Source organism: Anomaloglossus baeobatrachus, chromosome 5 (genome assembly GCF_048569485.1).
Source record: "Anomaloglossus baeobatrachus isolate aAnoBae1 chromosome 5, aAnoBae1.hap1, whole genome shotgun sequence".
Taxonomy (NCBI): domain Eukaryota; kingdom Metazoa; phylum Chordata; class Amphibia; order Anura; family Aromobatidae; genus Anomaloglossus; species Anomaloglossus baeobatrachus.
Window position 1 is genome coordinate 427,134,995 of NC_134357.1, and position 27,182 is coordinate 427,162,176.

Genomic DNA, 27,182 nt, shown 5'->3' on the forward strand with positions numbered 1-27,182 from the left:
ATATTAAAGTGTGCCGCCCCCGTGTTAGCAGCCGAGCTGCTCGGATCCAGATCCGCAGTGGCTCGAGGGGCGTCCGGACCCGGGGGTCGTGCGGCCACTCAAATGAAGGGGGTATTTACAGGGGATTGTGTTTAGAGTTCGTGACGCCACTCGTGGTGTGTGTAATGTGGAGTACCACCGCTGCAACTGGGAGTACCCGGGGTGATGGAATGGGGCACCAGGTGTTAGAACCCTCCACGGGTAGGGGAGATACCCCGGGACTTGGTGATGGTGATTGGGGAGTGCCGTGGGGAACACTTTCATACTCACACAGTCCAAAAAGCTGACACCGACAACTGGATAAACCAAAGTTCTGGGCACCGCTGCTGCTGAGGGGAGCTAGTTTGGGTCCTGTCTCCGATGGTGTTGCCTGATGATCTGTGACCTTTTTCCTGGCACTTAGTTCACTTCTTGGTTGGCCCTTGTAGCATGAAACTAGTGTGGCTAACTGTGGGAGCTTGCTCTCAGGGTTCACGCTTGGGATTTTCTGGACCGTTTTAGTGGAAAGTCCTATCCCCCTCGTTGTGCTAGTACCCCGATTTAGGAGCAGGTGGAGAACGGATCTTGAAGGCTCTGTCCTCGTCGGGTCAATTGTCAGGTTGCCTGAAGCTACTCCCTGACCTAGAGTCCACGTACCCCGTCATGCCCTGGTCCCAGCCCGGTGATGGCACAAGGCCACCGGCTGTCCTCTTTGACAGTTCTGTGCCCCTTGTCACGATCCCCTGAGACCGGGGGTCCAGCTCCTACCAGATCCAGACCACCGTCTGCCACGTAGTTGCTTCCAAGGAGCCCGACTCCTGACTTCCTCACTTCACTCTCTCCTTTTTCAACTGACACTCCTGACCTTCCCAACCAACCCCCCAAGTGGGCAACCCTATTCCACTCAGGCCGTCCACTGGTGCATCTGGTGGGTGTGGTGCAGAGTGTTCCTAGGATTTTGATTGGCTGATGTAGGCAACACTGTGTAGTTGGGGACCCGTAACCAAGGAGGAGGTGGATATTGCACAGAATGGCAGATTGCACAATACCCTGTGACGTCCTGATAGTCCCAGGGCATCATAAAAGTACTATAATGCGCAGGTTCGAGAAAAGGGTCGAAGGCCACCCGTGCATGCCACTACAGGACTTTTGATCTGCGTTCAGCCGGGCAGATCAAAGTGCGCCTGCACAGGAGCGCAATAGAGGCCTCTCTGAATGATGCTGGACACACCATACACATGGGGCTGGGCAAGAGGTTCCCTTTAAAAGCAATTATACTTAAAGGTAATCTGTTGCTAGGTTTTTGCTACCTAATCTGAGAGCAGCATGTAGGGGATGAGACCCTAATTCCAGCGATGTGTCAGTTACTGGCCTGGTTGCTGTCATTTTGATTAAATTCTTGTTTTCTCTCTAGCAGATATTTGAATATGAAAGCTTTATAACCCCGCCTATACTACTGATTGGCAGCTTTATGCCCATATACAGTGTACACAGAAAGCTGCCAGTCAGTGGTGGGGATTGGGTTATACAGAGGTCATGAACATGCTTGATAACATGGCATGTGGCCAAGTAGTCCTTTAATGATAATCTCTGACTGATTAAACAGTGATATTATGAAAACTGCACTAAGCAGCCCAGTAAGTGATACATCACTGGAATCAGAATCTATGTCTATACATTATGCTGCTCTCAGATTAGGTAGCAATTACCTCGTGACAGATTCCTTTTAAATTGAGCTAAAATAGTATGTTATACAATTTACTAATATGCTTTGAATATGAGGGGCTGCTGATAAGTCTATGGTTTTACACAGAAAGAAACGAGATAGGATGATGAAACTTTACATTTATGCCACATACTCTCCGCTGATGTCAACACACTTCTTACATCGGTATTCCAAGTTCTGTAAGCCTAGCAAAAAGAAGAATTTCGGTTGTGCCTCAAACCAGGCATCCATAGCAGCCCTGGCAACAGAAATGGTGTGACATTTGGTACCCATGAGGTGTTTCTTCAGGTTTTGAAACAGATGATAGTTGGAGGGAGCTAGATCTGGTGAATAAGGTGGGTGGTCAACCAGCTGGAAGCCCAGCTCTGCCAGTTTTGCCATGGTCGCTTGTGCAGTGTGAGTGGAGGCGTTGTCTTGCAGGAACGAGATTCCTTTGGACAGCTTGCCGCGCCTTTTGGCCTTCAGATCTGTCATCAATTGGTCCAAAAGGTCAATGTAATACCTTGAATTGATGGTGGAACCCTTTTGAAGGTAGTCCACTAGCAGCATGCCCTCCTTATCCCAGAACACAGACACCATCACCTTAGTGGCTGATTTTTGCACCCTGAACTTCTTTGGACGAGGAGAACCACTATGCATCCACTCTTTTGACTGCTCCTTGTTTTCAGGGTCATACAAATAAATCCAGGTCTCATCCATAGTGACCAGTCGATCCAGGAAGTTTTTATCAGTCCGGAAACGCTGACAAATCGACCGGGAAGTTTTCACTCGCATGCTTCTCAGATCTGTTGTCAAACATTTGGGGACCCACTTTGCAGATAGCTTCCTCATGTTCAAATGTTCTTGGGTAATGACACAAACACATTCACAGGAAATCCCCATGATGTCTGCTATTGCTTTAGCTGAAATTCGTCCATTCTCCAGTATGAGGTTGTGCACAGCATCGACGATTTCCGGAACAACAACCACTCTCGGTCGTCCAGGACGTTCCTCATGATTGGTGCTGAAGTGGCCCGTTTTAAATTTGGTAACCCAGTTCTTAACTGTGGAATATGAAGGGCATTGATCACCCAATGTCTGAGACATATCACCATAAATATCCTTTGAAGACTTTCCTTGCAGAAACAAGAATTTTATCACTCCTCTGCTCTCAGTTGTTATAAATATCGCATTAGACTCCGCTATTTTGTTTTGCCGCGTGCGTAGAACAATGTTGCCATAAGCAACAAACACAACATTTTGAAAACATATATTAGACACATCAGGCTTTCATGTGATGTAACATTCGTTACAATAAAAACAAAAAAAGATCACAAAGCCAAAGACTTATCAGCAGCCCCAATCTTCAGATTTGGATTCTAGTTTGGCAGCACCACTTCTGTAGGAGAGAGTTTGTGTCGGCACATCATGAAAGAGGCTGCTCATTTGAAAGTGTTGCCATCCTCCTCCTCTATCACCTAAATGAGCAGTCAACCAACCCTCTTCAAATAATGCATTGATGATGTGCCAACACATGAAACACTCTCCTGTGTGTAGCATAGGGCCAGATGTGGAGCTGTCAGTGAGGGGACAATCAGCACGTCTGTGATCATCAGGCATATTGCTTAAAAAAAAAACAAAAAAAACTATCTGTGTACTATCAAGTATATGAGGTTTTTTTATTTTTTAATAGACAACCCATTTAACAAATGATGTTGATTTTTATACACTCCCCACTCTCAGCAGAAGGGATTCGGGTACAGGATGGTTATACAGTGGGTAGATCAAGAGATCAGTCAGGATTTTACTCATCATGGACATTTGTGGCATATTCATCAATTTCTGAAAGATCTGTTCCCCGATCCCAGTTCCGTCTGTGGCTGAGGCCGCTATGAAGTAAGGTGGCCGCACATGCCCTCTTCATTAACCAGTAGGAGGTTCCAAATAATGTCAGGATCTCTACGGTCACAGCGCCAGACAGGATGGAAGGTCGGAGATACTGGCTCTGGTGATAGGTACTATGAATCTGCCATAAATGTCTGAGGGGTACTTTGCACGCTGCGACATTGCTAGCCGATGCTAGCGATGCCGAGTGCGATAGTACCCGCCCCTGTCGCACGTGAGATATCTTGTGATAGCTGCCGTAGCGAACATTATCGCTACGGCAGCTTCACACGCACTTACCTGCCCTACGACGTCGCTCTGACCGGCAACCTGCTTCCTTCCTTCCTTCCTTCAGCGACGTCACAAGGCAGGCGGCCAATAGAAGCGGAGGGGAGGAGATGAGCGGGACGTAAACATCCCGCCCACCTCCTTCCTTCCGCATAGCCGGTGGAGGCAGGTAAGGAGATGTCCCTCGCTCCTGTGGCTTCATGCACAGCGATGTGTGCTGCCTCAGGAACGAGGAACAACATCGTATCTCCTATTGGTGCGACATTATGGAAATGACCGACACTACACAGATCACCGATTTACGACGCTTTTGCGATCGTTTATTGGCGCATCCAGGCTTTACACATTGCAACATCGTTACCGGCGCCGGATGTGCGTCACTTTCGATTTGACCCAGACGATATCGCAGTAGCGATGTCATACCTCCCAACCGTCCCGGATACAGCGGGACAGTCCCTCTTCTGAGCCTTTGATCCCGGATCCCGCCCGTGAGGCTGATTGTCCCGGCTCCACCCACCCACTGTAGCCCCGCCTCGCTGTTTCTCCCTTCTACTATTCATTACAGAGCCGAGCGCGCACCTACTCCTGTGACTGCTGCTGAGGTATGAATCACCCCCTGCAGCAGAGCGACCCCCCTGCAGCAGAGCGACCCCCCCTGCAGCAGAGCCACCCCCCCTGCAGCAGAGCCCCCCCCCCAGTCCCGGAGCCTGCGTTTGTCTGCAGCTGTTCTCTGATTCCCCGTGTGCGGCTTCTCACTGCTGCAGACACGCGGGGAGTCAGGACGCTGAGGAGACCGTGCAATCAGCACTTATCTCCTGCAGATAGCACTGGCCAGTAATAACCTATGCAGAGTGACATCTGCAGGCTTCTATTACCGATCAGTGGTCTCCTGCCTGTGGAGCAGAGCTGCTGGGTCCTAGCTGCCCAACAGCTTCAGCTCTGCTTTATTCTGGCTGCCTTACCAGTTAAAGGGAACATGTCAGCAGAAATTTCACAATAAAAATAAAAGATTCCCCTCTCCAGCTCCTGGGCTGCTTCTAGAAAGGTTCCTGTTGTTATTGTGCCCCCTTTGAGACCTACAAAAATACTTTATGAAGTCTTACCTTTTTGTATGCAAATGTGTTTTTATGGTCACGGGGGCGGGCTGTCTGGCGTCCGTTATTCCCCCTCCTGCCGCTTTACGCAGTCCCCCATTGCTCATTTACATACACAAGGACGCCTTCCTCATGTAACTGTCCTCCCGAAGTTTTGCGCATGTGAACGCTTTTTCAGGTGATTGCGCAGGCACGAGATTATGGGCGGCGCTGTGATTGTCATCAGCAGCGTTAACCAAGTACCCGCCCATAATCTCGTGCCCACACTTTTCCCTCTGACTCCACCGTTATGCGCAAGTGCTGGCCATATGAACCATGTTACCTATTACTGCTTGCACGAGATTATGGGCGGGTACTTGGATGACTTTGCTGATGACAATCACAGCGCCGCCCATAATCTCGCGCCCACGGTAATAGGTAACGTGGTTCATATGGCCAGTGCTTGCGCATAACGGTGGAGGCAGAGTGAGAAGCGCGGGCACGAGATTATGGGCGGGTACTTGGATGACGCTGCTGATGACAATCACAGCGCCGCCCATAATCTCGCGCCCATGGTAATAGGTAACGTGGTTCATATGGCCAGTGCTTGCGCATAACAGTGGAGGCAGAGTGAGAAGCGCGGGCACGAGATTATGGGCGGGTACTTGGATGACGCTGCTGATGACAATCACAGCGCCGCCCATAATCTCGCGCCTGCGCAATCACCTCAAAAGCGTTCACACTTTGCACAGTGCTTACTCCCGCGAGAGTGGCACTGGGCATGCACAAAACTTCAGGAGGACAGTTACATGAGGAAGGCGTCCTCATGTATGGAAATGAGCAATGGGGGACGGCGTACAACGGCAGGAGGGGGAATAACGGACGCCAGGCAGCCCGCCCCCGTGACCATAAAAACAGATTTGCATACAAAAAGGTAAGACTTCATAAAGTATTATTTTAGGTCTCAAAGGGGGCACAATAACAACAGGAACCTTTCCAGAATGCAGCCCAGGAGCTGCAGAGGGGAATCTTTTATTTTTTTTGCTAAATTTCTGGTGACAGGTTCCCTTTAAAGGGAACCTATCAGGTGCAATCTGCCCTCAGAGCCAGGAGCAGTTCTGGGTGTATATTGCTATTCCCTGCCTAACCGTCCCTGTATACACTAGCATAGATAAAGGCATCTATAGAAAAAGTATTTATAAAGAGCTTATATCTTATGCTAATTAGCGCGGGGACTAGTCCCAAGGGCGTTACTTCACTTGGCTAGTCGGCTCATATAGCGTGTTAGTACTCACACAGGGGCGTAATAACATGCTAACATGCTATGCGAGCCGACTAGCCAAGTGAAGTAACGCCCTTGTGACTAGTCCCCGCGCTCATTAGCATAAGATATAAGATCTTTAAAAATATTTGTTCTTGATCTCTTTATCTATGCTAGTGTATACAGGGATGGTTAGGCAGGGATTAGCAATATACACCCAGAACTGCTCCTGGCTCTGAGTGCATATTGCACCTGACAGGTTCACTTTAAAGGGAACCTGTCACCAGATTTGGGGCCTATAAGCTGCGGCCACCACCAGCGGGATCTTATGTACACATTCTAACATGCTGCATACCTCCCAACCGTCCCGGATACAGCGGGACTTTCACGCTTTACGTTGTTTGTCCCGTTGCCACGGGCGGGACGGCCGGCTCCCGGGCTCCGCCCACCCACTCTCTCTCCGCCTCCCTGCTTTTCCCTCCTACCATCCTAGTAGACGTGGCATAGAGAGGAGCGCTGCCTGTGCTGCTGCTGGTACAGTAAACTAATCTCCCCAGCGCTGATTTCCCTCCCTCCCCCCTCACCCCCGGCCGGAGCCTGTCTGTGCGGTCGGCCGGCCGCCTGTCTGTGCGGTCGGCCCGCCACCTGTCTGTGCGGGCGCCCCCCGCCGCCTGTCTGTGCGGGCGCCCCCCGCCGCCTGTCTGTGCGGGCGCCCCCCTGCCGCCTGTCTGTGCGGGCGCCCCCCTGCCGCCTGTCTGTGCGGGCGCCCCCCTGCCGCCTGTCTGTGCGGGCGCCCCCCTGCCGCCTGTCTGTGCGGGCGCCCCCCTGCCGCCTGTCTGTGCGGGCGCCCCCCGCCGCCTGTCTGTGCGGGCGCCCCCCTGCCGCCTGTCTGTGCGGGCGCCCCCCTGCCGCCTGTCTGTGCGGGCGCCCCCCTGCCGCCTGTCTGTGCGGGCGCCCCCCGCCGCCTGTCTGTGCGGGCGCCCCCCGCCGCCTGTCTGTGCGGGCGGCCCGCCGCCTCATTGTGCGGGCGGCCGGCCGCCTCTCTCTGCGGGCGGCTGGCCGCCTCTCTGTGCGGGCGGCCCGCCGCCTGTCTGTGAAGGCGGCCGGCCGCCTGTCTGTGAAGGCGACCGGCCGCCTCACTGTGGCTGCCTGCGTGTCCGTGCTGGAGGCCCGCCGGCTGCCTGCGTGTCCGTGCTGGAGGCCCGCCGGCTGCCTGCGTGTCCGTGCTGGAGGCCCGCCGGCTGCCTGCGTGTCCGTGCTGGAGGCCCGCCGGCTGCCTGCGTGTCCGTGCTGGAGGCCCGCCGGCTGCCTGCGTGTCCGTGCTGGAGGCCCGCCGGCTGCCTGCGTGTCCGTGCTGGAGGCCCGCCGGCTGCCTGCGTGTCCGTGCTGGAGGCCCGCCGGCTGCCTGCGTGTCCGTGCTGGAGGCCCGCCGGCTGCCTGCGTGTCCGTGCTGGAGGCCCGCCGGCTGCCTGCGTGTCCGTGCTGGAGGCCCGCCGGCTGCCTGCGTGTTTGTGCTGAATGGGTGTGGATGGGGAGTGGATATGGGCGTGACTGTGAAATGGGTGTGGTTAGGGGGCGGATTATTTTATATAAGGGATCTGTTTATTGATAAGAGACTGTATTCTTTATATCAGGGCATGTAATAATTACTGGGTAATGCTTAGTAATCTTATACAGGGGTGCATTTTCGTAAAGGGGTTATCCCATGAATCGTTTTTATTTGAAAAGTCCTAAAATACTGTTCATGGCTGTTTGTTTCTGGTATAAAAATACTGTTTCATTATTTTTCCTTCCATGAGTCTAATTGTATTGCTGGTAATCTGTACTGCTGGAGTAGGCTGTGGATAGAATAAGTATCCTTCCCCCTCTGGTAGCTGACTCTTCTTACCCATGCAGAAAAAAATCTCATCTACTTATAGCTGTATACTGCCATGATAGTGCAGAGGCGCTGCTCCTTCCTTGAAAAAAGAGCAGAACTCAATTTCTAGTGGTTGTAATCAAATGGAAAGAGTATCTGTAGCGCCCCTGAACCACTCAGGGCACTACTAGGTACTGCATCCTCACCAGGATGCAGGGCCTATGCCCCAGGGACCTGGAACACCAGTGCCAGTGACATTTGCACACACCAAAATCCCAGTTTCCACCCACACCAGGGGTAATTGGCTAGTCAGACACTAAAGGGATGGCCACCTAGAGGGCGGAGGCAGTCAAGAGGACTAGACAGCCTGGTAGGAGGAGACAGTCAGAGAAAGTAGAGAGTAAAAAGTAGAGAGAGAGGTGCCTAGAGCTGGGTCGTGTAACGATGACCCGGGGGCACAGGAGAGTGGTCGCCATGGTAGGTAGCACTGGGACCAGAGCAATGATGAGGCACAGGGCCCTAGGTCAGGTGACAGCTTCACGTGGTCTGGTAAATACCTACATAGTGAGGGGACCTTCACGGATATCACTGACCCACAGATCCGGGGGCATCAGCAGTAAAGAGCGGACCAGGGATCGAAACCACAGACCGGCCCTACAGGGTCCACACTGCCCGCCGTACAAAGAAGGAGTCTGCTAAAAGACAGTCAGGCGCCAAACCAGCTCCAAGCTATGGGGACCCAACCACATTGAGGGTGCCAGGGACAGAGAAACCGAGTCCTCAAACTGGCACTGGAAATACAGGGACCTGAACCAGCCGTCCAAGGGCCCAACTGTGAGTAAAGACTGTTAAATTACAGCCACGGTGTGGCCTCCCTTCTTTGGCGAAAGTCCCCACCATACACCTCCCGGGGTTCAGCTCTACCTGTGGAGGGCCTACCACCACAGCTGCCATTACCACCAGCCCCGGGGATAACCAACTTATCAGCGGCGGTTCTACCATCTTGACCCTCAGGTGGCGTCACATCAATAACTTTAATCTCCCCTGTAAATATTCCCCATTAAAAAGCGTCCCCAGGGTGACAGAACCGGGCAATGGCCAGCATCACCCGTGACACAGCATCCCCGAAAATATACAGCCCGGAACCAAGTACCTCATAACCCTGGACAACACATCACTAAACAGAAAACTGGCTGTTGGGTGACTGACTGAGCTTGTGTGTCCAGGCAATCAGCTCATTAGGTGATCGCACACCTTTCTAAACACATTATCTCCAGGTGACTTTAAGGTACCGTCACACATAACGAGATCGCTAGCGAGATCGCAGCTGAGTCACGGTTTCTGTGACGCAGTAGCGATCCCGTTAGCGATCTCGTTATGTGTGACGGCTACCAGCGATCAGGCCCCTGCTGTGAGGTCGTTGCAGAATGGTCCAGGCCATTTTCTTCAAAGTCGATGTCCTGCTGGGCAGGACACATCACTGTGTTTGACACTGTGTGACAGGGTCACAGTGACTGCTGAGATTGTTATACAGGTCGCTACTGCGACCTGTATCGTTCCTGCATCATTGGTAAGGTCTGACTGTGTGACATCTCACAAGCGACTTACCAGCGATCCCTATCTGGTCGCATCGTTTTTGGAATCACTGGTAAGTCGTTATGTGTGACTGGGCCTTTAGTCATTTACATTGGTATCCTATCTAGAACCAGCGCTGGTTGTATGAACAAAGGTGCAGCACAGAGTTGAGATAAAAAAATACTTCTAAGGCTATGTGCGCACAGTGCGTTTTTCGCGGCGTTTTTGCGCGTTTTTCGGGTGCGTTTTTGGCCTCAAAACTGCAGGACTTTGCTTCCCCAGCAAAGTCTATGAGTTTTAATTTTTGCTGTCCGCACACATCTGTTTTTTTTCAGCTGCGTTTTTGTGGTGCCACAAAAACGCAGCCTGTCAATTATTCCCGCGTTTTTCACTGCGCTTTTCATCCATTGAGTTCAATGGGATGTTGAAAGACGCAATGAGAAACGCAAGTAGCTGCGTTTTGGTGCGTTTTGAAGATCAAAAACGCAGCTATAAACGCAGGAGGTGGGTAGTAAAGTGACGTGTACAGGAAGAGGATTCCTTCTGTCAGTATATACAGAAGCGTGAATCCTCCCGGTACCATCACCGCCGCTTCCACCTCCAGTCCTGTGCATGAATGCTGCCGTGCGGCGCCATGTCTGGGCGGGAGGTGGAAGCGGCTGCGAAAACAAAAGTTAACAGTAGAAAAAAAAAAAAAAAGTTATACTCACCTGTCTGCAGACTCCCGGTGCCATGCCCGCTCCCATCTCCTCTCACGGTATCGCCACCCCCGCTCCGGCTGTGTGCAGACGGCCGGGAAACCTCCGATGGATGCAGGACCTGGCGATGGATCACCTGATGCAGTCACCTGACGCATCAGGTGATCGTAAGTATCGCGGTGACGTGGGCGCCCGGGAGACTTCATCCCTGATTACCGGCAGCTGCTGCAGCGATCGGACGGGATCATACTCCCGCCCCATCGCTGCAGGAGCTGCCGGTAATCAGCACATAAGTGAGTATTGTTTTTTTTATTTTTTTTTGCACCGATGCATCAGCTGATTGTATAATTGGCTTTTATACAATCAGCTGATGTGTGATGTGATTCAGGCACTTGATCCTGACACATCATCTGATCGCTTTGCCTTCCAGCAAACCGATCAGATGATATTGGATCCGGATTGGACGGCGCGGGACCCTAACCCAGGATTACTGCGGAGGGGGGGTTCTTTATTTCAATAAAGATGGAGTCACTAATTGTGTTGTGTTTTATTTCTAATAAAAATATTTTTCTGTGTTGTGTTTTTTTTTTATCTTTACTAGAAATTCATGGTGGCCATGTCTAATATTGGCGTGACACCATGAATTTCGGGCTTAGGGCTAGCTGATAATATACAGCTAGCCCTAACTCCATTATTACCCAGCTAGCCACCCGGCTTCAGGGCAGCTGGAAGAGTTGGATACAGCGCCAGAAGATGGCGCTTCTATGAAAGCGCCATTTTCTGGGGTGGCTGCGGGACTGCAATTCACAGCGGGGGTGCCCAGAAAGCATGGGCACCCGGCACTGTGGATTCCAATCCCCAGCTGCCTAGTTGTACCCGGCTGGACTCAAAAATTGGGCGAAGCTCACGTCATTTTTTTTTTAAATTATTTCATGAAATTCATGAAATAATTTAAAAAAAAAAGGGCTTCCCTATATTTTTGGTTCCCAGCCGGGTACAAATAGGCAGCTGGGGGTTGGGGGCAGCCCGTACCTGCCTGCTGTACCCGGCTAGCATACAAAAATATGGCGAAGCCCACGTCATTTTTTTTGTTTGGGGGGGCAAAGAAATCCTGCATACAGTCCTGGAAGCAGGATGCTGAGCCTTGTAGTTCGACAGCTGCTGTCTGCTCTCCTGCATACACTATTGGATTGAGGATGCTGAGCCTTGTAGGTCTGCTCCCCCTGACTCTCCCTCAAGCATACAGTCCTGGATGGAGCATGCTGAGCCTTGTAGTTCTGCAGCTGCTGTCTGCTCTCCTGCATACACTATTGGATGGAGTATGCTGAGCCTTGTAGTTCTGCCGCTGTCTGCTCTTCTGCATACACTAGTGGAGAATGAAGAACACATTGATGAAGGAAATGACATCAGACCTTTTTTTTTTTGTTCACTGATAAAAAACGCATAAAGACGCAGTGAGCAAAAACGCAGCAAAACGCAGCATAAAAACGCACCAAATCGCGGCAAAACGCGTGCGTTTTTTTGCCGCGTTTTTTTGCCGCGGGTGCGTTTTTGTGCGGTTTTAGCGGCCAAAAACGCACAAAAACGCAGTGTGCGCACATAGCCTAATCTAGAGTGGTGTTATTCTGTGATCATTCTGGCAGGTTGTAAATTTTTTTATATAAAACCAAAGAAATGAGCTTAAATATATGTTGGGAAAAGTGAAATATGTAGACACCTGTTCACAATGTGGCCATTTTAACAGAAAGAGCCTAAGATAAAAATAAAAAGGGGAAAATACCCTAGAGTAAGTGAATAAATACAGTCATGGCCAAAATTGTTGGCAATTGTTCCAGAAACAAAACCCCCAAAAGAATACCCCAAAAACAGGCCGGACAAAATTGTTATGAAATGCTACCGTATGTTATGAAAATGAAACTAGATAAGAAGGAGAGAAGTTGACTCAATCTTTGCATCATGTGGCTCACTAAGCATGGAGAACAGAAAGAGGAGAAGAGAACTGTCTGAGGAATTGAGAACCAGAATTGTTGGAAAATATCAACAATCTCAACATTATAAATCCATCTCCAGAGATCTTGATGTTTGTTTGTCCACTGTACATAACACAATCAAGAAGTTTACAACCCATAGTAAAGTAGCTATCTCCCTGGACGTAGACGGCAGAGAAAAATGAAGGAAAAGTTACAACACAGGATAGACCGGATGGTGGATAAATAACCCCAATCAGGTTGCAAAGAATTCAACCTGTCCTGCAGGCTCTGGGTGTGTCAGTGTCAGCGCAAACTATCCGTTGACATTTGAATGAAAAAAAATGCTATGGCAGGAGACTCAGGAGGACCCCCTTGCTGATACAGAAACATAAAAAAGCTAGACTGCAGTTTGCCAAAATGTACTTGTTACAGGTGTGTCACGGGTGACAGACAGTCCTATGGTGTCCGGCATAGAAGGTCACAGTGTTTGGCTGCGCAAACTGCTCCTTGACCTTCTATTATTTATGCTTGGTTTTCATCCCTTTCCATTTAGGACCCGGCAAAGTTCTTCAGCCTTTCAGCTGCTATTCATCAGCACTCCCATTGGTGTCTTTTATATACCTTCACTTCCTATTACTCGGTGCTGGTGATAGCTCTTATAACCTTAACAAGTCTTGAGTGCAAGCAGTTGGCTTGTATACATCTGGAGAAACTTTGTGGTTGTTGCAGCTGTTCTCCCCGAGTCATCTGGAGATACGTTTATTGTTCACTTCCCCCTGTTTATCTCTGTATTTTTGTTAGAGCTTAGTAGAGTTGACTAAGCACTCATCCCATCCGCTCCCTGCCTAGGGCCTACTTCAGGGTCAGCCAGGGTCAGGTATCCAGCTCAATGCATAGATGTGTAACCTATCTAGGGTGGTGAGGGAAGCCAGGGCCCAGAGGTAGGCTTAATCAGGGGTCACCATCTCCCCCTTCCCTAGACACAGGGTTCTCTTTCCCTTCCACCATTTGCTTGATACTTCCCCGTACCTAGCGTGAGAGTATGTGAGTAAGCCAAAATCCTTCTGGGAGAGTGTGTTGTGGACAGATGAGACCAAGATAGAGCTTTTTGATAAGGCTGGACTCACACGAGCGTATGGCATCCGATGCGAGAGCATCGGATGCGATATGCTAATGTCCCCCGGCTCAGGCTCTGCTGCGAGCGTGAGCCGGGTGTCATGCGACTGTAACCCGATCTTACGATCGGGTCACAGCTGTGAAACTGAGTGCAGGCGCTGCGGAGGAGAGGGAGGGGTTAATCCTCCCATCTCCTCCATTGTCAGCCTGTGCGTAGATCGCACTGCACTGGGATAACATCCGAGTGCAGTCCGATGTATCTCTCGCATCCATTCACTTGAATGGGTGCGAGAGATACGGCTCTCGCAGACAATCGCAGCATGCTGCCGCTTTTCTCGCATCCAGAATCTGGATGCGAGAAAAGCTGACCAACAGCTCAACCTCATTGCCTAACATTGGTCAGAGTGCAATGCGAGAATTTCTCGCATTGCACTCGTCCGATTTTCACGCTCGTGTGAGCGTACCCTAATGCTGATCATTCTACTGTTTACTGAAAACAGAATGAGGCCTTCAAAGAAAAGAACACAGTACCTACAGTCAAATATGGTGGATGTCAACAGATGTTTTGAGGGTTTTTTGCTGCATTTGGCACTGGGTGTCTTGACTGTGCAAGGCATCATGAAATCTGTAGATTACCAAAGGATTTTCGGTCACATTGTAGTTCCTTGTGTCAGAAAGCTGGGTTTGCGTCCTGGGTCATGGGTTTTCCAGCAGTACAATAACCCCCCAGACATGTTTCAAAAAGCTCCCAGAAATGGATGGGAACAAAGCGCTGGAGAGTTCGGAAGTAGCAGCAATGAATCCGGATGTAAATCCCATTGAGCACTTGTGGAGAGATCTTTAAAATTGTTGTTGGGAGACGGCGCCTTCAAATATGAAAGACCTGGAGCAGTTTGCAAAAGAAGAGTGATCCAAAATTCCAGTTGAGAGGTGTAAGAAGCTTGTTGATGGTTATGGGAAGCGATTGATTGCAGTTATCTATTCCAAAGGGTGTGCATCTAAATATTAAAGGGAACCTGTCAGCAGAAATTTCGCCCAAAACCGTCCTAAAAGATTCCCCCTCTGCAGCTCCTGGGCTGCATTCTAGAAAGGTCCCTGTTATTATTGTGCCCCATGTGAGACCAAAAGAAAGACTTTATAAAGTGGTACCTCTTTGTATTCAGATACTGTAAATGTGACACGGGGGCGGGCTCTCTGCCGGGGTGCTTACGGTTCCACCGGCTGTAATCCCAGCTCCTGCAGACGGCCACCACCGTCTGCCTCCTTGCCAGAGGTGACTGGGCTCCGACCCAGCCACCTAAGTAGACTATTGGCAGGCCTGGTCACAGGTCTGCCCTTGAACTCAACCTCTCTCCTTCACTGTCAAGACTCATCTACTTGTGCACTAGAACTAGAACTTGTGTCTTTCCCGCCTCCAGGCCTGTGAACTCATCGGTGGGCGGAGCCAACCACCTGGCTCCACCCCCCCTGGTGTGGACATCAAACCTGGAGGGTGGTGACAAGGGTTTCTTGGTTGGCTGCTGTCACCTTTTCAGGGAGGGGGTGTGTGTGCATGAGACTACCTGGGACGACCTGACTAGTCCAGGGCGTCACACAGGAGTCCCAAAAATTGTTCCTGCACAAGGTCCTCTTCTGTCTGTGGCTAGTCTCTTTCCTTTCTGGCATATATCAGAGTGAACTTGCCCCCTTGAGTGACAGTTCTGGTGAGTAGCAGAAGCTGTAGTATTAATAGAATTATAAAGCTTATCACAAGTTGTGCTGTAACACAATCAGCTGTTTTGTCCAGAGTCTACACTGCCATCACTATATTTATACATAGATCTCATTGAGCTCTGTTATCTCTGAGAGCCATGATTAGGTCGGAGCCCAGTCACTTCTGGCAAGGAGGCAGACGGTGGTGGCCGCCTGCAGGAGCTGGGATTACAGCCGGTGGAACCGTAGGGACCGAGGTCGGGCTGTGGCCCGCCGGTACCGAACCGGGGAACCGATTGGAAACCGGAGCACCAGGAGGGTTACTCAGACCCAGTACAAAGCCCGGAACCGACAGGGCCGAGTCAAATCAACTGATTGAGGACTGGACTTAAGGACCTATCCCACACAAGACCCGTTAGAAGACAACAGCCCAACCATACAGGGTAAAGCCACCGCCAAGGCATAGAGACCCAAAGGGCCAGCGTCTGCGGGCAAACAGGGCTCTTCCGACAGCCAGCAAGCCGGGGAGCGGACTACCGTTGCTTAGGCATAGGAGTCAAACATTCATATAGAGAGGTGCAGGAGAAAGGCGGAAACCACCAACCCGTTCAGGGAGAAGCTGCAGCCGGCTGCAGGCCCCGTTCATCATCCCGTTTGGTTTACCAGAGACTCCAGTGTATTGTGTCATAGTGAGTACACCAGTGCCTTCGGGCCGCGCACCGCACAGCACCGCGCCAGCATACGCCCGCACCCGCTCCCACACCTCCGCACCTACCTCGGGATCATCACTCCCGTACCCACGGAGGGGTCAACACCAAGCTGCGCAACACCGTCCCTGGGAGGCCTAGTTAACGGCAGCGGTGGTGTCCATCTATTCACCACAACCCGTGGGTGGCGTCACGAACTTACACCCCTACCAAACCACCGCGGCCCCGGCCGTGGAACTTTCCCCACTGAAGTCCCTGCGTGTAGCGCCAACCCCTTGCAGAGCGACGTGACCCCCGGGTCCGTGAGGAGCTCGAGCCACCACCCACCGTACGAGCATGGATCAGAGCGGCTCAGCGGTCGCAGCCGAGCCCGCGGGGCGGTACACCTGCTTGGAGTTGTAAGTGACCCCCTTGCCTCTTGAGCCTCTACGTGAGTGCACAGGCTGCTCCAATAGTATGTACGCCCCTGGTGGGTTATATGAAGATGAGAAGGATTGCTTAATGGACTGGGTTATAGATAGTATAGTAGACTTTTTGGGAGCTGTTTGTGGATGTGGCTGCCCCTATTAGGTTCGCTTTATAAGGGTTTTTTGTTAGTCCTTACACTTAATGAACCTGTCACCAGTTTTTCAGTATCCAGAGAAAAGCCACCAACTTTATCTAATTCTTTATTGCAGTCCATGAACCTATGCTCTGTCCTACTGAGGAGAGTATAGGACAGTGATGGCGAACCTATGGCACGCGTGCCACCAGGGGCACGCTGAGCCCATTCTGGGGGCACGCGTGCTGTCGCCCGATCCTACACAGCTTTGGTCTGCTAGTGCAGTCGCGCCGGCAGATCAAATCTGTGTTGGAGCGGCATTTCTCCTCCGCTCTGACACTCCACCTCCCCAGGCTGCAGGTGTGTTGCCTAGGAGACGGAGGAGCGTCAGAGCGGCGCCGGCATCGTCTGCTGGCTGCGTGGGATCTGAGGACCCAGCGGCGCGCAGCAGGGGAGCGTGTGCAGGTAAGTTGTGTGTTACTTTTTTTTTTTAAACTCGTGTGCGGCTGTGCCAAGGTGGGGATGGGGGGGGCAGCGCCAGCATGGGGTGGGGGAACGCACATGCCAGCGTGGGGTGGGGGAGGGGGAACGCACATGCCAGCGTGGGGTGGGGGAGGGGAAACGCACATGCCAGCATGGGGTGGAGGTGGGGGAACGCACATGCCAGCGTGGGGTGGGGGAACGCACATGCCAGCATGGGGTGGGGGAGGGGGGACGCACATGCCAGCGTGGGGTGGGGGAACGCACATGCCAGCATGGGGTGTGGGAGGGGGAACGCACATGCCAGCATGGGGTGGAGGTGGGGGAACGCACATGCCAGCGTGGGGTGGGGGAACACACATGCCAGCATGGGGTGGGGGAGGGGGAACGCACATGCCAGCATGGGGTGGAGGAGGGGGAACGCACATGCCAGCATGGGGTGGGGGAGGGGGAACGCACATGCCAGCATGGGGTGGGGGAGGGGGAACGCACATGCCAGCATGGGGTGGGGGAACGCACATGCCAGCATGGGGTGGGAGAACACACATGCCAGCATGGGGGGGGGGGGGCACGCATGCCAGCATGGGGGGGATGACATGCATGCCAGGATGGAGGAAACATGCTTGCCAGGATGGAGGAAACATGCATGCCAGGATGGAGGAAACATACATGCCAGGATGGAGGAAACATGCATGCCAGGATGGAGGAAACATGCATGCCAGGATGGAGGAAACATACATGCCAGGATGGAGGAAACATACATGCCAGGATGGAAGAAACATACATGCCAGGATGGAGGAAACATGCATGCCAGTATGGAGGAAACATGCATGCCAGGATGGAGAAACATGCATGCCAGGATGGAGGAAACATGCATGCCAGGATGGAGGAAACATACATGCCAGGATGGAAGAAACATACATGCCAGGATGGAGGAAACATGCATGCCAGGATGGAGGAAACATGCATGCCAGGATGGAGGAAACATGCATGCCAGGATGGAGGAAACATGCATGCCAGGATGGAGGAAACATGCATGCCAGGATGGAGGAAACATGCATGCCAGGATGGAGGAAACATACATGCCAGGATGGAGGAAACATGCATGCCAGGATGGAGGAAACATGCATGCCAGGATGGAGGAAACATGCATGCCAGGATGGAAGAAACATGCATGCCAGGATGGAGGAAACATGTGTCGCGGGCGGAGGAGGGGACGCCGCGCTCTCCCACTGCTCGGGTCCGGCTGCCGCTGTGGCCTGCTGCTGCTGCTCCGTGGCTCGAGCGATGGGCCAGACTTGCTTTCCCCAGTAGTTGACGGTGACGGTCCCTTTTTCCTGCACCTAAGATGATGATGGTTGCGATGGGTTCCCACCGGTAACCCGCTCCCCGGCTTGGATATGGGCCGGAGGAGCCCTACTTTGCCCGCAGGCGCTGGCCCCGAGAAACTGGTGCCCTGGCGGTGGCGGTGTTTCTCTGTAACGGTTGGACTGTTGCCTTCAATCGGGACTTGCTTGTTGGGAGACCCAGAGGTCCCCTTCACTAACGGATTTGGCAAATTCAAGGCGACTCCTAGCCTTGCCGGGATCCGAAAGGCCCCTGCCACTGGTGCTGACTGCTTTTCGTATACCGCTCTGGTACCGCCGGGCCACCACCCGTCCGCGGTCCTTCCAGCAACCTCCAAGCAGTCACCCCTGCAGACAGTCACCGCCGTCTGCTGACCTTGCTGTCTCTCAGTCCGGGGCACACACCCGGACCAGCTTCAGGCTGTACTAACTGTCACTTTCCCTTTACTTCAGCTTCTCTCCTTAGCTCCTCTACCACTTCCTTCTTCTTTCACTTCCCTAGCTTCACTGATCTGCCTGGTTTTCCCGCCTCCAGGGCTGTGAACTCCTTGGTGGGCGGAGCCAACCGCCTGGCCCACCCCCTGGTGTGGACATCAGCCCCTGGAGGAAGGCAACAAGGATTTTAGGTTAGCCTTGGTGTTCCTAACTGGGGTGTAGGGTGTGGTGGTGTTATGACCTGTGACCCCTGGCTTGCCCAGGGCATCACACATGCATGCCAGGATGGAGGAAACATGCATGCCAGGATGGAGGAAACATGCATGCCAGGATGGAGGAAACATGCCACGATAGGGTACATTTACCTGGATGGGGGTAAATTAACCAGGATTGGGAACATTTACCAGGAATGGGGTACATGCCGGGATGGGGGAACATTTACAAGGATCGGCAATATGTCAGGATGGGGTACATTTACCAGGATGGAGGACATTTACCAGGATGGAGGACATTTACCAGGATGGGGTCATGATGGGGACAAATATACCAGAATGTAGTAAATATATGTCAGGATGGGGGACATGTTTACCAGGAAGTGGCCCAGGAAGGGGGCATAACTACACAATGAAGGGGAGGGGAGCATCTCGTACGTCTTTATGGGATTTCAGGATCTTCAGACTTTGACATGTAGATGTGGATTTCAGGGTGACATATGATTGCATTCCAGGCTAAAATCTCTGTGTAATATGCTGCATTTTTTTTCCAGAAAGATCAATCCAACTGCTGTGTCTGGAAAGGGCAGGGGCTCAGCTTCAATGTGTGGTAAGCACGAGCGTGATGCCCCCTGCTGAAGAGAAGACGGCAAAGGTAAGGTTACAATCAATTCTTTACATAATAGGATTGGTTGGCACTTCGGAAAAAAAATTGGGTTTAGGGCTACAGTTTGGGCACTCGGCCTGTAAAAGGTTCGCCATGACTGGTATAGGACATCAATGCGCACGCGCCACTTTTGTTTTCAACTCCTTTATTTGCGGGCCTGTGATGCTACTGTGTAGGCATGAGATTTCATTGCAGTATGTGGATGACACAGGATTCGTTATCCACATCTATCAAAGCAGGAAGATGGTGATTAGGAAAATTAAGCAGGAACGTAGTAATTTTCATATAGCGCAAGAGAAATTCAAATGGTATTTTTGGGGGTATAGAGGGGAGTTAGTAGATGATATACAGATTTGTGGACTGTAATAGAGGTGGTGGCTTTTGTTTGGATACTAAAAAACTGGTGACAGGTTCCCTTTAAAGACAACTGACATAAGAGATTGCCCTCATATTGTATTACAAAAACTGTTACCGTTTTGCAATTCAGTTTTCGTCCATAAATCTTTTTCACTTGCCTAAACTTTATAGCATAAAACATCATTAATTTGCAATTAAACCTAAAACCCACCTCCATGGGCAAGAGATTATAATGGTGTGTTATCCAGCATTTTTACTGTACTTCATACTCTCTGGCTCCCTCTTCTGGTACTTTTACCAAATTACATTTAGTCAAATATGCACAATGGCGAACAGTATTTCACCTCTCAGATATTGACCTTGTCGGTCATATCTGTTACTCTGTTCTTTTTTTATCTCACATGCTCTTCTTCCTGTATTATTAATGTACATTCCCATTGATACAATCAGTCATGCCGTACACACTGCAGACTAAGCAGGATACATATCCATGCAATGCAGTGGGTTGCCAGTGCCAAAACACTCTCCAACCTAGTAATAATGCTACTTTTTAACACGCAGTGAGTGCCTCCTCCATAAGTAATGATGGGACGCCACCTTTGTGCCACCTACGCAAATCCTGATTCCAGCGATGTGTCATTTGTTGGTCGGCAAGCTGTCATTTTCAAACAATCACAGTTTTCTCTATTACAGATGTAGCAGATCTATGAATGCTGAGCTCTACAACTGCTTTTGCCCACACCACTGATTGGCAGCTTTCTTTCAATATACAGTGAACACAGAAAGCTGCCAATCAGTGGTGGGGTAGAGAGCCTATGACTCCCTGCTCTACAACTGTAACAGTGTCAGGTTGACGCCGATATAGTTCAAAGTGGCACTAGTCTGCTTTTCGACGGCATCTAGCCAGAGATCCTACGCATGTGCCCTGCTCCAAATATTTGGCATTACCAAAGCCTCTTCTCAGGGGAACAAATTTTCAAAAGAAAAATTAAAACCTTTATTATTTCTTTTACATTTTTTTTTTACACAACTAAGAATTTTGTGTTCAGGATGATCGTACCCACACCCCTCCATATTACGCCACTGATGCAATGTTATTACAAGGGTTATTTCCATGTTAAGCATTTATGGCAGATTCAAAGCATACATATCTTAAAGGCCCAGTCACACACAACGACTTACCAGCGATCCCGAAAACGATGTGACCTGATAGGGATCGCTGGTTAGTTGCTGGGAGGTCGCTGGTGAGATGTCACACAGTCAGATCTTACCAATGATGCAGGAACAATACAGGTCGCAGCAGCGACCTGTATAACAATCTCAGCAGTCACTGTGACCCTGTCACACAGTGTCAAACAGCGATGTGTCCTGCCCAGCAGGACATTGCCTTTGAAGAAAATGGCCTGAACCATTCTGCAATGACTAGAGATCTCACAGCAGGGGTCTGATCGCTGGTAGATGTCACACATAACAAGATCGCTAACGAGATCGCTACTGCGTCACAGAAACCGTGACTCAGCTGCGATCTCGCTAGCGATCTCGTTATATGTGACGGTACCGTTAGAAGTAGGAAAGTTGGTAGAATGAAGATCCACTGACCCCAATCTGACTGCTTTTATCATTGAGAACAATGGACATGTGGCATTAACTATTTAGATGAATGAGAATAAAGGTCCAGTCACACTAAACAACTTACCAGCGATCCCAACAACGATGGGGATCGCTGGTAAGTTGCTAGGAGGTTGCTGGTGAGATGTCACACTGCGATGCTCCAGCGATCCCACCAGCAACCTGACCTGGCAGGGATCGCTGGAGCGTCGCTACACGAGTTGCTGGTGAGCTCACCAGCAACCAGTGACCAGCCCCCAGCGCCGCGTGGAAGATGCTGCGCTTGGTAACTAAGGTAAATATCGGGTAACCAACCCGATATTTACCTTGGTTACCAGCGCACGCAGCTACACGTGCAGAGAGCAGGGAGCAGCGCACACCGCTTAGCGCTGGCTCCCTGCTCTCCTAGTTACAGCACACATCGGGTTAATTACCCGATGTGTGCTGCAGCTACACGTGCAGAGAGCAGGGAGCAGTGCACACTGCTTAGCGCTGGCTCCTTGCTCTCCTAGTTACAGCACACATCGGGTTAATTACCCGATGTGTACTGCAGCTAAATGTGCACAGAGCAGGGAGCAGCGCACAATGCTTAGCGCTGGCTCCCTGCTCTCCTAGCTATAGCACACATCGGGTTAATTAACCCGATGTGTCCTGCAGCTACATGTGCACAGAGCAGGAGCCGGCACTGACAGGGAGAGCGGCGGAGGCTAGTAACGAAGGTCAGGGCCGGCGTCAGCACGCGGCATACCCGGGCAAATGCCGGGGCCCTGGAGAGCTGGGGGGGGCCCACTCGGCCTCGTCAGTTCTGCTGCCTCCGGGCCGAATTCCGGGAACAGCAGTCCTTGGCACTGGAAACTGTGGCTGCCGGCCCTTTAAGGCCCGCAGACCACAGCGTTCACTATGTTCTCCTGCATTGAGCATCAGCTGTGGGCGGAGCTACCGCCCGGCGTCCTGCTCGGTCCCACAGATGAAGGAGTCACAGTGCCAACCAGCGACCCCCAGCACATCGCTTCCCTCCAGCGCTGTGTGGGCCCCATCTGCACCGTGACCTGATCAGTAGGTGGGACATCACTCCCTCCCCGCCCCTCCCTGTCCCCCCGTGCGTGTGTGGGCCCCGCAGAGCTGCGTGTGTGGCCCCCGGAGCCGCGTGTGTGGCCCCCAGAGCCGCGTGTGTGGGCCCCGCAGAGCCGCGTGTGTGGGCCCCGCAGAGCAAGGTGTGTGTTTGTATGTATGCATGCAGCAGAGCAGTGTGCATGTCTATATGTATGTATATATGCATCAGAGCAGTATGCGTGTCTGTATGTATGTATGTATATATGCAGCAGAGCAGTATGCGTGTCTGTATGTATGTATATATGCAGCAGAGCAGTATGTGTCTGTATGTATGTATGTATATATGCAGCAGAGCAGTATGCGTGTCTATATGTGTGTATATATGCAGCAGAGCAGTATGCGTGTCTGTATGTATGTATGTATATATGCAGCAGAGCAGTATGCGTGTCTGTATGTATGTATATATGCAGCAGAGCAGTATGTGTCTGTATGTATGTATATATGCAGCAGAGCAGTATGCGTGTCTATATGTATGTATATATGCAGCAGAGCAGTATGTGTGTCTGTATGTATGTATGTATATATGCAGCAGAGCAGTATGCGTGTCTGTATGTATGTATATATGCAGCAGAGCAGTATGTGTCTGTATGTATGTATGTATATATGCAGCAGAGCAGTATGCGTGTCTGTATGTATGTATATATGCAGCAGAGCAGTATGTGTCTGTATGTATGCATGTATGTATGCAGCAGAGCAGTATGCGTGCCTATATGTATGTATATATGCAGCAGAGCAGTATGCGTGTCTGTATGTATGTATATATGCAGCAGAGCAGTATGCGTGTCTAAATGTATGTATATATGCAGCAGAGCAGTATGCGTGTCTGTATGTATGTATGTATATATGCAGCAGAGCAGTATGCGTGTCTGTATGTATGTATATATGCAGCAGAGCAGTATGCGTGTCTATGTGTATGTATATATGCAGCAGAGCAGTATGCGTGTCTATATGTATGTATATATGCAGCAGAGCAGTATGCGTGTCTGTATGTATGTATGTATATATGCAGCAGAGCAGTATGCGTGTCTGTATGTATGTATATATGCAGCAGAGCAGTATGTGTCTGTATGTATGTATGTATATATGCAGCAGAGCAGTATGCGTGTCTATATGTATGTATATATGCAGCAGAGCAGTATGCGTGTCTGTATGTATGTATATATGCAGCAGAGCAGTATGCGTGTCTGTATGTATGTATGTATATATGCAGCAGAGCAGTATGCGTGTCTGTATGTATGTATGTATATATGTAGCAGAGTAGTATGCGTGTCTGTATGTATGTATATATATATGCAGCAGAGCAATATGCGTGTATGTATGCATGTATGTATGTAGCAGAGCAGTATGCGTGTCTGTATGTATGCATGTATGCAGCAGAGCAGTATACGTGTCTGTATGTATGCATGTATGTATGTAGCAGAGCAGTATGCGTGTCTGTATGTATGTATGCATGTATGTATGCAGCAGAGCAGTATGCGTGTCTGTCTGTATGTATGTATGCATGCAGAGCAGTATGTGTCTGTCTGTCTATATGTATGTATGCAGCAGAGCAGTATGTGTCTGTATGTATGTATGCATGCAGCAGAGCAGTATATGTGTGTCTGTCTGTATGTATGTATGCAGCAGAGCAGTGTGTGTGTCTGTATGTATGTATGCATGCAGCAGAGCAGTATGTGTGTGTCTGTCTATATGTATGTATGTAGCAGAGCAGTGTGTGTGTGTGTCTGTCTATATGTATGTATGCATGCAGAGCAGTATGTGTGTGTCTGTATGTATGTATGTATGTAGCAGAGCAGTATGTGTGTGTCTGTCTATATGTATGTATGCAGCATAGCAGTGTGTGTCTCTGTATGTATGCATGTATGATGTGTATCTATGTATGTCAGTGTATATGACTGTATAGATTTGTCTGTTTATATGTATTTTTGTGAGTTTGTCTTTAAATATGTATATGTACGTGTATGTATCTGTGTATGTGTGTGTGTCTGCGTGTTTATGGGGCCCACTGGGACTCTTCCGCCCGGGGCCCACAAAAACCTGGAGCCGGCCCTGACGAAGGTAAATATCAGGTAACCAAGGACAGAGCTTCTTGGTTACCCGATGTTTACTGTGGTTACCAGCCTCCGCAGAAGCCGGCTCCTGCTGCCTGCACATTTAGTTGTTGCTCTGTCGCTGTCACACACAGCGATCTGTGCTTCACAGCGGGACAGCAACAACTAAAAAATGGCCCAGGACATTCAGCAACAACCAGCGACCTCACAGCAGGGGTCGGGTTGTTGCTGGATGTCACACACAGCGACATCACTAGCAACATCGCTGCTACGTCACAAAAGTTGTTCCTTAGCAGCGATGTTGCTAGCGATGTTGCTTAGTGTGACGGGGCCTTAAATGAGCTGCCGTAAATAACCAGATGAGATAAGTCCAGGATCATAAAATATTCTGAATGGTTTATTTATCATTGCGTTTCAGGGCACACATACCTTTTCATCAGTTAAAAACCATAATATAAAGCTATTATAATTTTTTACTGATTTCCTGATGAAGAGGCGTGTATGCCTTGAACTGCGTCGATAAGCCATACAGAATATTTTATGATCCTGAATGCATCTCATGTGGTCATTTATGGCAGCGCCGAGGAGCCACATTTATTCCCATTCATCTGTCTCCGGTGATTTCACCCGTGGGTCTGCAGCAGCCGCTATATATCTTGCAGTAGATATACATAAGGTGAGGAGATGCCCTCCCTATTTTATCACCGGACCTGCCAATTTTGGTGGTGCTAGGTGGCCATCTGATCTTTTGAGGGCCTCCCAACTCTCTCCCGACTGATATGTTTGAAATTTCAATGGTTAATCCATTTGTTTTCCCTAAAGATAAGGGGGTTTTATCCTCTGTCCCGATTGAGAACACATTGAGATCTCATGTGTATGGGGAAATTTAGAGAGTTATCATTTTGCTTCACGAACGATCAGCCAACAGGCTTCTCGTGTGTGGTCAGATTTACTTAGAATGTACAGATGCTGAGAAAATGATTCTCTTTTTACATCCAAGGTAGAAATTCTGCTGGTTGCTAATTGGAATCTGAGAATCAATTAATACGTCAATTGTCTGCTCATTTGAGATCCCACGTTGCAGCTCACCGGGAATAGGAAACTGGCGAAATTCAGAATTTACCTCTCGATGTGAATGTAGATGCAAACGTGATGTAACTCATAGTTCTAACACAAATAATCCTTCTCTTTCTTACTTAGGTTGCAAATGTGAGCTGTGGCTTTGTGGGACCACCTTCACCTTAGCTGACATCCTTCTGGGAGCCACGTTACATCGACTCAAGTTCCTAGGACTTTCCAAAAAACACTGGGAAGATGGGAGCAGACCAAACTTACAGTCCTACTTTGAGAGAATACAGAAGCGCTATGCATTCCGGAGAGTACTGGGCGACATCCACACCACTCTCCTCTCAGCCGTTTTACCCAACGCATTCCGCCTCGTCAAACGGAAACCGCCATCTTTCTTCGGGGCATCTTTCCTTATGGGGTCACTAGGGGGGATGGGATATTTTGCCTACTGGTATTTAAAGAAGAAATACATCTAATGACTAGCGTGTCTTAGTTTGATGTCTCTGTGCTATGTGTTATAATTCAGCCGAGAACCAGGAACCGGAACAATCGTCGCCATGAAATATCCTTAACGCTAATGTAAACATTCCATGAAAGAGAACACGTAGACCTTATATCGCAACACAACTACTATATTTGAAAATGACTTTTGTAGAGAACAAAAAAAAATAGACTGTTGCAGTATTAATAGATCAAGGATGCAATCTAAAATTTCCTAAATCGACGTTTTCTCTACAGATGGCCATAGACATAAAGATTATCCCTCCCCCAAACCTCAATCAACATTCCTATATCGATTTATTATTGTAATAAATTGCTCTGGACCGTGGCGGACAGCAGGAATATAATAATTCTCCTTATTCATCTCCCGCAGCTGATATGACGGGGCTCCCTGCATTGGGTAAAGCCACCACAGTCAACTTGTGGAGGGTTGGCCAACGCTTAGGAACACTTTTATTATAGGGTATATACACCTCTAGTGGGTGTCCAGAATCAGAAAATATGGCGGCTTTATTAACATTACACTTGTGTCTGAAAATGTAATTTAGCGCCACTTTTAGCTAATGTTACTGCCATCATGTGGTGGCTGCCTCCTCAATATGACAAGTCAATCAACCACCATCTCCTGAGACCCTCTCCCCCCCACCCCCACAAGAACAACGAATAGTGCGACTAAAGACATTGAGCTACGCTGTGTAAAATAAACTATATTGTAGCCACAGGTCAGAGATTGTAGTATAAAAAAGTAACTAATGGGATCCAAAAATCCACATTAACGTAGAGTAGAACTGGGGTGTCCGCTTATGGACCAGCCTAGTCAATAACCTCTATTGGGACTTCTCAATAAAACGTAACGCAATGTTCAAATTGAGGGATTGTTTTTGGTAGATTTGCTCTAAAGTCCGTGAAAAAAAATAATTCTAAGGGTACTTTCCACTTGTGTACCGCTTCTGATGCG

At 50.0% G+C, this 27,182-nt stretch overlaps 1 protein-coding gene across 1 annotated transcript in view; it reads left to right on the forward strand.

Annotated features, from left to right (window-relative positions):
- GDAP1L1 (ganglioside induced differentiation associated protein 1 like 1) overlaps window positions 1-26,552 on the forward strand; it is a 99,098-nt gene extending 72,546 nt beyond the window's left edge. Inside the window, exon 6 of the mRNA XM_075350346.1 lies at window positions 25,856-26,552. Coding sequence (XP_075206461.1) covers window positions 25,856-26,199 — 344 coding nt within the window. The 3' untranslated portion in view covers window positions 26,200-26,552. The remainder of the gene's footprint in view (window positions 1-25,855) is intronic.
- Window positions 26,553-27,182: the final 630 nt, after the last annotated feature.